Consider the following 13,688-nt stretch of genomic DNA (forward strand, 5'->3'; position numbering starts at 1 on the left):
CACCTACTGCCTCCACTCACTTTCATTTCTCTCCAGCGACTAGGTCAGGAATCAAAATACAATAGACGGTTTGCAAAAACCCTGGAAGTGCAAGTTCGGGCACCAGCCAATCGGTGAAGAGCCATATATTCAGTGTTGTCAACGATTCCCGAGATCGAGGATTTAAAGCCGGAACAAAGAGAATGTTGGGTGAATTTTATCAAGGGGAAAGACGCTATTGCCCTTCTTCCTACGGGATTTGAGAAAAGCTTAATATACCAGTTATCCCTGTTAGCAGTGAATTACATATGTCACGACCAAATAGTAGCGATTGGTTAAATGATAAAAAGTACCCGCCTACCGTCGAGCAAACGATTTCTAATGCTGCTTTTTACGAAGTGAAACCGGCTGATGAATAAGGCTAGGAAACTGGAATGTCTGGAGGGAACCTACACAGACACAGGGAGAACATGCAAACCCCACACAGAAAGGCTCGGGCGACCTGGTAGTCAAACCCGCAACCTTCTTACCACTGTGCCATATTATACAAAATCATATTTAGTTTAGTATTTTGATCAGTTCAAATAATTAGTGTTAGAGGAAACCAGAGCACCCAGAGGAACCGGAGCAGGTATGGGGAGAACATGGGGAAAACAGGATACAATACAATACATACAACTTCACAAACCTGATTCAGTGGGCAGCAGTTTCATTAGTGAGGTGCACCCTGATTGTGTTGTGATTAGGTGTGTGCAAAAATATCGAAATATTGATATATCGTATTATTTAATGTGATGATACAGTATTGATATCGGGGACTGCTGTATTGATATATCGGCAAGAGTATTTTTTGGTATATTTTTCAAAACCATTTAGTTACAGTGCTACAGTTTTGTTGTTTGTTTAGAGGAAGGAAACTTGTTTATGTGACACATTTGACATTTTCACTGTTTTAATATGTTTGTGTTTGATATGAACTTTGCACAAGAAGAGGTTTAACAAAGACTTTTAGAAAAGCAGCCATGATTTAGTCTTTATTTTTTATTGAACCAATCAATTTGAAATATATTGTATTGAACCAAAAGTGCACTGTATCGATATATGTATCGTATCGTAGCCAGTGTATTGAGGTATGTATCATATTGACAACTTCTTAATGATACCCAGCCCTAGCTGTGATAGTGCTCTGAAGGGGGAGTGACTTAGTGCAGAGAGAAAAGGGAGGGATTCAAAAACAAAAATGGTGCCAAAAACTTAAGTGAAAGTTATAAAACATTTGTTGTTTTTGGCGGATACAGTATTGTCAAAACAATAAAAGGTAACATGGTGATCTAAATATGTTATGTGTTCAGTTAATAGCCCATACAAGTAAAATACCCCCTCTTTGTGAACTCCATGAGCTAAGTTTGACACCACTGCTCTAAATCAAATTCAGGTAATTTTCACTGACATTTTTATTCTTTATCTCAGAGCAGTTTGCACATGTCCAGACCTGCTCCAGAAGGCTGATGATCTGAGCTGGTATCATCCTCCTTTATACGGGTTCGACCAGTCACTGTGTCAAATCAGTTACAACTGTGAACCCTCAGACTTCAAAACAGGGACACTTTCAAATTAATACACTGTAGAATTTTTACATTATATGGTAATCATAAATAATTCTAAAAGTCTTTTGTCTATTTTATTTGTCATGTTTTTAGCTGCACTAGAATAAAACGTGTTCTCACTGTGAGCAGACGTGCATTTACACAAACCTGAAATGTTGTTCCTTTGGCTATAATCTTACACAGTATGACATATCAGTCTCATGGAGAATGTTTTGAAGGACAGTTTTAACTTTCTGTTTCCATGGAAACTTTCAGGTAACATTTAAGAGAAGACAGAAATATAGACTACTAAACTAATATGAGCCCTGGTTTAGTCCTGGTTTAGTCCTGATTCAGCCCTAGGGTTTAGTCCTGGTGTAGTTCTGGTTTAGTCCCAGTTAAGTTCTGATTTGATCTTAATTTAGTCCTATTTTAGCCCTGATTTAGTTCTGGTTTAGTCTTGATTCAGTCCTGGTTTAGTCCTGATTTAGTTCTGGTTTAGTTCTGGTTTAGTCCTGATTCAGAACTGGTTTAGTCCAGATTCAGAACTGGTTTAGTCCTGGTTTAGTTCTGGTTTAGTCTTGATTCAGTCCTGGTTTAGTCCTGATTTACTTCTGGTTTAGTTCTGGTTTAGTCCTGATTCAGGCCTGGTTTACTCCTGAATTTGTTCTGGTTTAGTCCTTATTTAGTTCTGGTTTAATCCTAATTTTTTCTGGTTTAGTCCTGATTCAGTCCTGGCTTAGTCCAAATTTAGTCTTGTCCACAGCTCTTAAGATACGAATAGATTTTCTCTGCATCTTTTCTGATAGAAAGGCGTATTATGCATTAAAACAAGAGAGGAGCTTTTCTCTCACAACAAATTGAAAACATTTTAATCATTTCTGTCCAATCACAGTCCCCGATAGTCCCTTCTCCCCTCTGTTACCGGGTAGACTCTGTGTTTCTATCTTTACCCTGTCCCCTGTGCGTGCCTTATTGAATTATCCATGAGTTTCTGCTGTACTTTAGACTTGTATATCACTTTATGGACCACTCTCTCTTCTCTCTCTTTCAAGGATAAAAATAAAACAGGTTTTGTAGATCTGAAATATTAATTACAAGTTGAAGCACAATTTGAATTACGATTACAAAATTATGAAAACCTCTACAAACATTTTTCCATTAATATAGTAGTTCAGATTTCAGTATTTTCTCAAATATTAATGCTCCACGACATATTTTAAGATCTGCATATTGTAACTTTTCTTAGCTTCTTGTGTCCATAGAGATGTTATTGCTTTGCCTGAAAGGTTCCACATTATGGCATTTAAAGGGCCCATATGATGCTATTTTGTGATTTATGTTCTAATCTTGTTTCCTCATTACAAACATATCTGGAGCTGTGTTTTGTTTCATTCACATGTTTTACACACAAACCTTGTATTTCTGAGCTGAGTTCTTCTCTCAAACAGAAAATACTCTGTACCACCTAATGATGTCATGTGGAAGTCACAGGAAGTGCACGGCCGTGTTTTTAAACTCCATACACCTTCAGTAGAATTATTTGGATAATTTCAACCCTGGAATTGCCACTCTCTGCTGAACAAAAGGTAAAAAATAACTTGAAAAATACAGCTTCATGACATCACAAGGTGGAACAGAGCATTTCGAGCTATTGAGACAGACTAATAATAAAGGGTTACTCAAACATGTGGGAATGAAACAAAGCACAACTCCAGGCATGTTTTTGATGACGTAACAACATTACAACAAGACTAAATGCTCACAAGAATTCATTTTGCGTAATACAGAACCTTTAAATTATCTGTAGAATTTCTTCTGTTATAGAAAACTATAAACTAAAACTATTCACAATATTTCTCAAACCTTTAACAGTTGTTCTTAGTAGTATCGCTTGGTCTCTCTTGATCTTCCAGTGTTTTTAGGAAATTTTTGAAATGTTCCTCGCTATGGCATTAAAATGATCTGAAAAAAAAAGATGAAAAAAATAATAAATAAATTAATAAAATTACTGCGAGCTCACACTAACACATCTCTAAACTGTAACTTGACTTGTCTCCATGGAAACAGATAATGCCATACTATATCATAACATAACATACAGGCAGAGACTCAATCGGAAAAGTTACGCAGTGCACCTTTAATATTCACTGAAAATATTGCTAAAATATTTACAATATTTGCCCAAACCTTTGAAAGTTGTTTTTATTAGTATTGCTTGGTCTTTCTTGCTCTTCTAACGTTGAGCCAAAATGTTCCAGGCTATGGCATTAAAATGATCTGCCATATAAAAAACATGCATTCTTACTGTAAGCTCGCACCAACATGGATCTAAACTGTAATTTGGCCTGTGTCCATGGAAACAGATAATGTCATACTATAACATAACATAACATAACATTCCAGGAAGAGAAGTTATGCAGTGCATTTTAAATCTTCACTGAAAATATGCAAAACTATTCACAATATTTGCCCAAACCTTTAACAGTTGTTTTTAGGGGTATGGGTTGGTCTCTCTCGATCTTCCAGTGTTGTTGGGTTAATTTTAGCCCGAAGCTCGACCAGTGAAGCTGCAGTTACAGAGTTTTAAATAGAATGACCCCACTTCCTCCCCACGACTCAGCAAATATTTAGCAAGGCACTTCACAGCCGAGCTAAAGTTCCCGGTTGTAAAAATAAGGCAAACAAACTTGTAGCGCAGTATTTAAGTGTGTTATGGTAAAATGCATTCACCAGTTTACACTAGAGTCATTTGTAGTGTTGTCATGATACTTACATTTCAAACATGATTTTCATACTAAGGAATAGACTCACTACCGATTTGGATAAGACAATAAGAATAATAATTTTAAAAACACTTTCTTTAGACAATTGATACTTTTCAGCTTATGTCATCATTGCAGCTGATGCTTACAGCGATGCTAACTGTAGTCATTGCTCTGTCTCACCTTTTTGTTACCTAAAACCTAAAACAGGACCATGAATGCTTGTACTGATCCTGAAAATGTCTTGTTTAAATCCATTTTCTATTATTTCTTGAGTTTTCTAATGCCAGTTTTTCGTAAATATACATAAGTATGACACAAACAATAAACTATAACTTCACAAACTTGATATTAGGGCTGTAACGATATCCAAGTCTCACGATACGATATCGTCTCGTATGAACCTCACAGTATGATATTTATTGCGATATTTTGTGGAGGCTAACAGAACTGTTAATATGCTACTTTTTCTTCTTAAAATGCCTTGACAAGACTTAATCTAAACAACTGAGACTTAAAAGTGCTTAGAACTGTTATTTCTTCATGTAGTCTACACTGAAATGGAGCAAAAGATCATGGTCTATGTCAGGGGTGTCAAACATACAGCAAGACCTTTAATCTGGCTCTCTGCTGATTTTCTACTAAAATATTTTAATTATATTTTCTATTAAAACATTGGTAATTTTCTGCACCGCTTAGCATAGCAGCATCTCCAGCGCGTCTGTGCGTGGCCCCTCCCACCAGAGCAGCACAAATGAAGACTTGCCTCTTTCTAAACGCTCCTAAAGGTTGTTTTGACTGTTGACCGTGACACCCTCATCAGCAAAATGTCAAAAATGAGAAAAGTGGAGCCGAGTGCAGGATTTTCCAAGAAAAACTGACTTATTTCTATTTACATACATGTGGAAATAGCATTTTTCTTAAAGTTTCAGGTTGTTCATAATATTATAATATTATAATATTTTGTAAAAGAAAGAGTTCATCAATTAAAAAAGAATTCTGTAATAGATTTGCTTTTCTCTGCACAAATATTTGAACTTATTTGTTCTATTTTTGCGGTATATATGCCATGAGTTTTCTGATCCGGCCCCTTTGGGATCAAAGTAGATTGGATACGGCCCCCGGACCAAAATGAGTTTGACACCCCTGGTCTATGTAGTTCCCTCTGTTTTATTTTTAGCTATTGCTGCACCATAACTCTTAATTTAAGCAAAGAGTCTTGTGATTTGATATATTGTGATTGTCCATGATATTATTGTCAGAACTTTGACAATACAATATCACAATATTTCGGTTATTGTTACATCCCTATCTGATATGATGCATTCGTTTCATTAGTAGGTTGCACACAGATTGTGTTGTGATAGTGCTTTGAAGGGGGAATGACTTAGCATAGGAAACATTGGGATGGATGACTCACAAATGAAACAAAACTTATTACCTGGTCCCCGAAGGGTTGACCAGGTTTTGTATTCACCCTGTGTGTCTGTGTGTGTGTGTCTCTGTGTCTGTCCACCTGCGGTAATTCCATCGTTTATGGACCGATTGTCACCAAATTTGGTACGTGAGTCAAGCCCCTGTGCCTGATGCCACAAAAAAAAAAGTTTGGTCATTTGAGGTCACACAGGTCAATTGAAAGGTCACGCCGTTATAAAGGATAGGCAATTTTGGCAATTTTTGAACCATCTGCAGCCTAAAATATTCACTCAGTCATCACACAAGTTGGCACACACATAACCGGGGAACGGGCTGGACTCCTCATAAGCTTGTTAAACATATAAATGCGTTGTTTTCAGTTAAGTTTTTTCGACTGAGCCATCATTTCTTTACATTTATTTTGGACAAAACCGTGACAATATCGTTTTCAAAACAATAAAAGGTACCATGGTGATCTAAATATGTTATGTGTTAGTAGTTAAAGTAAAAAACTCCTTCTTTTAGAATTCAAGCCCGAAACGCCACAGTACACAGTGAACAGTTGTATCAGTGGCTAAACAGCTCAGACTGGTAACATGCAGTTCTGTATAATGCTGTCATCAGCTTTAATGACTTTTCCAACTGAGACATGAGCCCTGCTGCGTGAGTGATGGTACACCCTGAAGTTTGCTCAAAATGAACTTTAAACTTTTTCAGCCTACTGTTTTGAACCTGAAAGATGTCTTATTTTAGACACAGAGCAGGGGCCTATGTAACTCTATGGGTGGTTGCCTGTTTTTGAATGAAATTACAAGAAAGAAAATCCATAAGTGTTGAACCATATCCTTTTCTCTGTCATGAAATGGGTCCACATGTAAGCCATATATTTTGTGGCTTCAACCCAACTGAAAGCATTTATACTTGTGTGTATGAATTGTTACACTACTTTTTACTGAGTGTGGAGTGAATAAATAATGCTCTGTAAAGCCTTTGCCTTAAAGCCTTAAAGTCTTTGAATGTTCAAATAACGCTGTGTAAAACTGATCCATTATAATTATTTTTTTTATTTATTTATCTACTGAAATATTTCTCATTGGTTGGTAGGACTGGGTATCATTAAGAAGTTGCCGAGATGATACGTACCCCAACAGATAGGCCACTATATCTCGATACAGTGCACTTTTGATTCGATATGATATATTTAAAATCGATTTTATATGGTTCAATAACAATAAAGGCTAAATGATAGCTGTGGTACTAAAAGTCTTTGTTAAACCACCTCTTGTGCATCATGAATTTTGGACTTCCGGTCATTGCGCAGAATGCATACTGGGAAAGATTTTCTGAAAAAGTGAGCATCAAACCGCCGTGTTTGTTTTCCCAGTGGAATGCGTCTATTGACAAAGCCAGTCTTTTCTAGTCTTTTGAACCATATTGCTTTTGTTTCTGGTTCTGATATCATCATATTTAAGTTTTGGGATTCGGACATCGTTATATGTGTGGTTGTTGGATGTTCTAACAGTGGAAAACGGCTCGAGAAATTTGCGCTGCACATACAAAATGTTCGCTGCAAACTCAGGATGATTTAGGCAGTGAAAGGTTTCCTTTTTCGTATTTCCTGTGGATCAATACTGCCCATCGCCTTCGCCTTTCACTATTTTTCAATTCTGTTGGGAAGGGAAACAGTTTGAATGGAGGTTTGCAGTCACTCAGATCTGATTCCCTTTTGCATTTATGGAGTTCGGCAAACTTCCAAAGCCCATTTCTCGAGCCATTTTCTGTTAAGACATCCAACAATCACACACTTACAATGTCTGAATCCCAAAACTAAAATATGATGATATTAGAACCAGAAACAAAAGCGATATGGTTCAAAAGACTTGAAAAGATCGGCTTTGTCAATAGACGCATCCCACTGGGAAAACAAACATGACGGTTTGAGGCTCACTTTTTCAGAAAATCCTTCCCAGTATGAATTGCGCAATGACTGGAAGTCCGAAATTCGTAATGCATGTACAGAGTGAGAGCTCAGGTGGCCATCTTAAATAGGGTGTGGTAAGCACCCAAGGGGAACAGGTCGTGAAGGAACAGTGTACCCAAAACAAATAAATTTCTAAATAATAAATCTCACATTTTGCATGTAAGACAGTGTGCGGGATTTTTCACAATGAACAATGTAAATTCTGGTCTACGTATTTTATATTTTCATTCTAAACACCTGAAAAAAAAGTGTTTTTATAGTATCCATGTAATCCAGGAACATCTTTTGCATCCCTTCTGACCTCTTTCATTGTTTGTCCTTTTACAGTTGGAGATGGAGAAGCTTCAGTTGCAGAGCCTGGAGCAGGAGCACCGTAAGCTAACGGCGCAGCTAAAGGACGAGCGCGACAAGAACAAGCATATCGTCATGATGCTAGTGCGCGAGTGCAAGCAGCTAGCCACGCGCGTCGTAGAGGAGTCGCAACGATTCGACGAACTACAGACGAGATACGACGAGGAAACGCGTGGCTCCGGGCGACTACAGGAGGAGCTGGAAAACGAGAAGCAAAAATCTCAACAAATGGAGGCTACGATGGAGAAACAGCTGTCTGAATTCGACACGGAGCGGGAACAGCTACGCGCCAAGCTAAGCCGAGAAGAGACAGAGAACCAAAACTTGCGACAACAAATCGAAACACTCAGGACTGGTCAGAGCGATAGCAAAGAGGCTAAAGCTAACGAGCCCTCTAGCAAAATGGAAATTAGTAAAGTTGAAACTGCTTCGGTTTCCGTAGCGACAGATCCGGTACCATCCAGAACAATATCGTGCCAAACGGACAGCGAGGTCGAGGCGCCGAAAAAGGGCCCTCTGAGCATCCCTGTGAAGCCAAGTCCAGCGAATTACGTGGGGCTGAGTTTACCGAAAACCCGGGCGCTGAGTTCGGAAAACGGATCAGAGTCGGCGCAGCACGCAAGTGGAATACCGACTGGAGTCAGCCCTCGAGTCCAGGCCGCCAGGTACAAGTTCCAGGAGCAGGACCAAAATCAGAACGGGTCTCAGAGCAGTCCTCCCGCCAGAGACCTCTCCCCAACCAACAGAGACACCAACTTCGCAGCCAAACAGCAGGCCAGGCACACGGTCACACAGGTGAGTCTGACAGAGATTCATTTTTTATTTATTAAGCGATACTATGTTTGTCCTGGGCTCCAAAATACACACTTCTTCAATACTCGAAGATTCGATGATGTGAGTCAGGTCACTGGTGAATCTCCAACTTTTCAAATGGGCATGACTGACAGGTTGATTACCCTGGAACATGCATGGTCCGTGCATTTCTGAAAAAAATGTCATAGGGGACTGAAAAACATGGTGGATTTCTGCAAAATCATTGAGTGAAGCACTAAACTCTATTCATCTGAGCTGAAATAATTATTTGTAAATGATGTGTGACCAAGGAGCTCCTTCATTTCACATGCATCACTGAAAAAAGTTTAACTGATTGGACGATCATGTTTGGCCAGGCTCCAGACACAACAGAGGATGTCATCAGCATACAGAACAATATCATTCTGCCAGGCAAACACTATGGTTACGTTCAGACTGCAGGGCTTAATGCTCAATTCGGATTTTTTTGTGAAATACAATTTTTGCGAGGTCGTTCACATTTCCAATTAAATGCGACTTGATTGTGATCTCTAGTGTGAACTTTAAACACCCCAAAATACGCATTGGAGGACACGACAGCGTCACACACATCAAGCGTGCTCAAGAAGTCACCAAAACACTGGGCTTGTCTCCTAAAATACAGTCCAGTTTCTCGTAAAATGGACAGGTTACACGTACACGGCTGTTTCGTTTGTTTGAGCCTCCTTTTGTTTGGCTCGCAGGCTCTTTATTTTTTGTTGACATTGGAGCCAGGACCGCCTATAGCCGCGCTCAGCCATTTCTTTGACAATCATTTCAAAAACCGCCCAGTTCCAATAAGACCCCTCCAATTTGGCCTGGATACAATGATCCCCCCAAATATTAATAAACTCGGTAACCTCACTTTTCATCCATTGACTAGACTCCGAGCCTGACGTGTAGGTGGGATGAATGTGCGACCTGGCTGTTCAGACTGAAGTCGCATGTCAAAGGAAAGGATATGTATCGGTTTTAGGAGCACATATCCAAGTGGCCTGGGTCACATTTGAAAAAATCTGATCTGTATCGTTCAGACTGTCAGATACAGGTCTTACAGGGGCAAAAAAAAACTGGGTTACTTGAGACTGCAGTCTGAACGTAACCTAAGTAACTTTTCTGGTGGAGTTGTGCCACCTGCTTGTCTCCATAGAGATGTTTTTGCTTTGCCTGAAATGTTGGAGACGTGGAGACAAGCAGATGTCACCACCAGGCCAAATTACAAGTCAGATCAGCTTGTTTCCATGGAGATTATTGCTTTGCCTGGAATGTTCTGTGTTTTTATTACTAAAATTGTGAGTGGATTTGCTTCTCCACATATCTGACCTGTAACTTTAACTTTCTTCACGAAGCAAAAACACCTCTGGAGAAAAGCAGCTGGCAGACCTCAGATCGAAAATTTACACCATGCACATTTGTGACTATCTATGGGTTTCAGAATGATAAAAAATAGGAAAAAAATTAGGACAGTAGCCATAGTGTTTAACAATTTAAAACAGCACATATAAAGTATAGTATAGTACATATTTTGACTTGGAAAAAGTTCTCAAAATGCATATTAAACAATAATAAGTGAGTTTGAAGAAGTGATTCAAAAGATGATACTGATGCAACCGTTATCTCCTCAGGCAAGTCAGTAGTAAAGCTTCGACTTTGGGACCTGAGGATCTAAGGGCAGGGGGCTCTGAAATGTAGTTTGATGCAAGATCTAAACAAGCTTTAAAAAATATTCAGCAAACAGTATTATTTGTTCATTCTTTTTTTTTTTCGGTATATTTATTTATTTATGACCTTTTTTTACTTTTTTTTGTAGGTTTTATCGCGGTTCACGAGTCCCCCGAGCTCCACGCCGCTGCGACCGGGCCTTCCCCACTCGGCCTCGGAGAGCGGGCCGTTTCCGGGGCGACTGAGCCACCCGATCGGCATGAAGTCCCCCACCGTCGCCCGCATTGACCGAGGGAACCCGCCACCCATCCCGCCCAAAAAGCCGGGCCTGTCGCAGACCCCCGCCCCCTCCGTGAAGGCGGGGGAGGGGGGCAGGGGGGGACTAAAGATCACACCACAACTGCCCCCCAAACCGGCGCTGGACCTGGTACCTCCGCTGGCCGCCTCTCAGGTAGAAGGAGCTACTGTATGTGAATGCGGTGGTGAACTCAAGTCTGTGTATTTAATATGTCATGCATGAGTCATTTAAATATAGTTAGATGTGGAATAGTAATGTTTCTGGTAGAGAAGTCTGGAGTAGTTTTCTTCTGTAAAAGTTCAAAACCCATCTAAAACGTGAAAGAAGCTGCTAGAGTTAGGCCTGTCACAATAACGCATTTTGAAGTACGATATATAGCATATATAAGTAAATATAGACAATAAACAATGATACTAAAACTACACCATTGACACTAAAACCCAAGCACAGATTTAAAGCACAAAAATATTCTAAATGTACAATATTGTAAACAGCAGAATCAAACACTTTTGTAATTAGTTTGCATCTGTTTGCAAGTTAGAGAAGTTATTTATTCAACCGTCTACAGCTCAAATTTAATCATATGGCCAAAAAACAACCACAAATTTCCCAGTAGCGCAAAGAAAATGTAAACATAAATACTGATGCAAAAAAAATAAAATTCTTCAAGGTCAGTAACAAATAACAAATATAAAAGTCTACAGCAAAAGATTTTGTTTGTAACTGATACTTAAAACAAGAAAATCAAGTAAACAGTTGTAGAAAGCCAGTGAACAGTTAACTAAACAACAGGGACACTGTGGACTCCTACAGCATGGTCACTGATACAGACATTGGGATCAGACCATGGTGGATGAAGTACTCAATTTTGCTACTTAACTAAAAATACTAATACAATGGCAAAATATTACTCAAATTAAAGTGTAAGCATCACCTGAAAAATCTTCTTAAGAAAAAGTACAGTACAGTACCTGTTTAAAAATGTACTTTAAGAGTAAAAAATAAAAGTATTTTGCAGAGATTTTTAGAACAGTTTAAGGATGAAATTTTGAAAGAGAATTTAGCTGATTTTAAGTGATTCATCTGACTTCTTAATTTTTCAAGTAACTTTGTGTATTTGGTTTGCTCAAAGTTGGGATGTTAACTAAAATTAAATGTGCAAAAAGAATATAGTCTCTGCCATTTCAGCAGATCTGAAACCATAAAGAAATACTTTTTACTTTTCAGTCCAAATCTAATATGCAGTGGAGTAGGAAGTACAGATACACGTTCTCAGAAGTAAAAGTAAAAAGTAAGATACCTAAAATTTGTCCTTAAGTATTGTACTTTTACTTTTGTACTTCGTTACCTTCCACCACTGGATCAGACATAGTTGAACTGAACCTTTCTCTCGTTAAAATTTTCTGTCCCTGAGTCCCTGTGTTAGGATATTAATTGTTTTGGGGTCATTTGAAGTGTCCTTTATCCCCCTTTATTTAGTTTGCTAACAAGTTATCACAGTCACAGCAGCAACAGAGAATATACTTAAAGCTAATTTGAGCTCATTTTAAAAAAAGCTCCAAAAATGTGGGCAAACAAAGCAAAGAATCACTTTTTGTCTGTTAAATTGTCCGTAGTTCTGCCCAGTGATATACTGTTTTAAATGGTTAGCCAATGCATTTGAAGCATCTTAATTAATCACAGCTTTAACTTTGGTGTGACGCTAAAGCTAAAGCAACCACTACTGATTATAGGGCAAGAAGACACTTTATAATTAGACATGGACAGTACACAGTGAACTTATTTTGACCTCAAGAGCTTCTTTTACATTATATCTGTAGTGGGGCAAGACTAATTTTGCTGAAATACATGAAAAAAAAATTACAGGGACTTTAATGCCATACTGTGAACATAACATCTGTATAAAGAGACCCCACGACCACAAATGTGCAAAGTCTGGACACACCCTCTCGTTCAATGTTTTTTTTTTTCTAATTGTTTACTACTTTCTACATTCTACATTTGATATACATCCAGAAGACATCAAACATATGTAGTAGAAGTAAGATGGAATTATGTAGCAAAGAAAGGAAAAAAGTTAAATAACTAATAACCAAATTCTAATCCCAAATAACCAAACGGAAGACAGCAAATAAATCTGGGAAAATATATTTTTCGACAAAGTAAAAGCGGGGTAATTTGAGGATTTGGTTCTAAAATATATTTTAAAAAATGGTTAGTTATTTAACTTTTTTTCTTTGCTACATTATTCCATACATCTTACTTCATATCTGATCTGAATAGTAAGCATAGAGGAAAAAAAACATTGAATGAGAGGGTATGTCCAAACTTTTGACTGGTAGTTTATTTCCAAGCAGAGCAGTAGACAGAGGGGGACAAAAGGGTCTGTTGTCCCTGGCCTCAGGTTTTTAGGGCCCCAGAACTGGACCCACTTCCTATTAATTTATATTAAAGTGGGGGCCCATATGAAGCTTCCTGCCCCAAGCCCCCAAATTTCTGTGTAAAACCTTTTAATCTCTACCAGTAGCCTCACTGTTCCACTGCTGCATATGTTTGTGTCCCATTGTGTCGTGTGCGATTAACCGTGTCATGTGACTGTCATGTGATCGCCTGGACAGACCAAGACGGCTGCCGCAGCATGTGCCCCTCCCCCTCCATCCTCCCCCGACTGCGTTAGCCTCCTGGCAGCAGCATCAGGTAAACTGGGCCCCTCCCACCGCACCTGCAGGCCCCGCCCACCTCACACACCTGTCCTTTCTCCTCCAAACCTAAATATTACTAAAATGTATATAATGCTATGTTTTTGTTTGGGGAGGATA

At 38.8% G+C, this 13,688-nt stretch overlaps 1 protein-coding gene across 1 annotated transcript in view; it reads left to right on the top strand.

Annotated features, from left to right (window-relative positions):
* Positions 1-13,688, top strand: part of cttnbp2 (cortactin binding protein 2) — an 83,630-nt gene that overhangs the window by 34,497 nt on the left and 35,445 nt on the right. Inside the window, exons 4-6 of the mRNA XM_055155826.1 lie at positions 8,055-8,873; positions 10,720-11,022; positions 13,488-13,566. Coding sequence (XP_055011801.1) covers positions 8,055-8,873; positions 10,720-11,022; positions 13,488-13,566 — 1,201 coding nt within the window. The remainder of the gene's footprint in view (positions 1-8,054; positions 8,874-10,719; positions 11,023-13,487; positions 13,567-13,688) is intronic.

Source organism: Boleophthalmus pectinirostris, unplaced genomic scaffold, assembly GCF_026225935.1.
Source record: "Boleophthalmus pectinirostris isolate CB_2022bp ecotype Guang Dong unplaced genomic scaffold, ASM2622593v1 HiC_scaffold_2, whole genome shotgun sequence".
Classification (NCBI taxonomy): domain Eukaryota; kingdom Metazoa; phylum Chordata; class Actinopteri; order Gobiiformes; family Gobiidae; genus Boleophthalmus; species Boleophthalmus pectinirostris.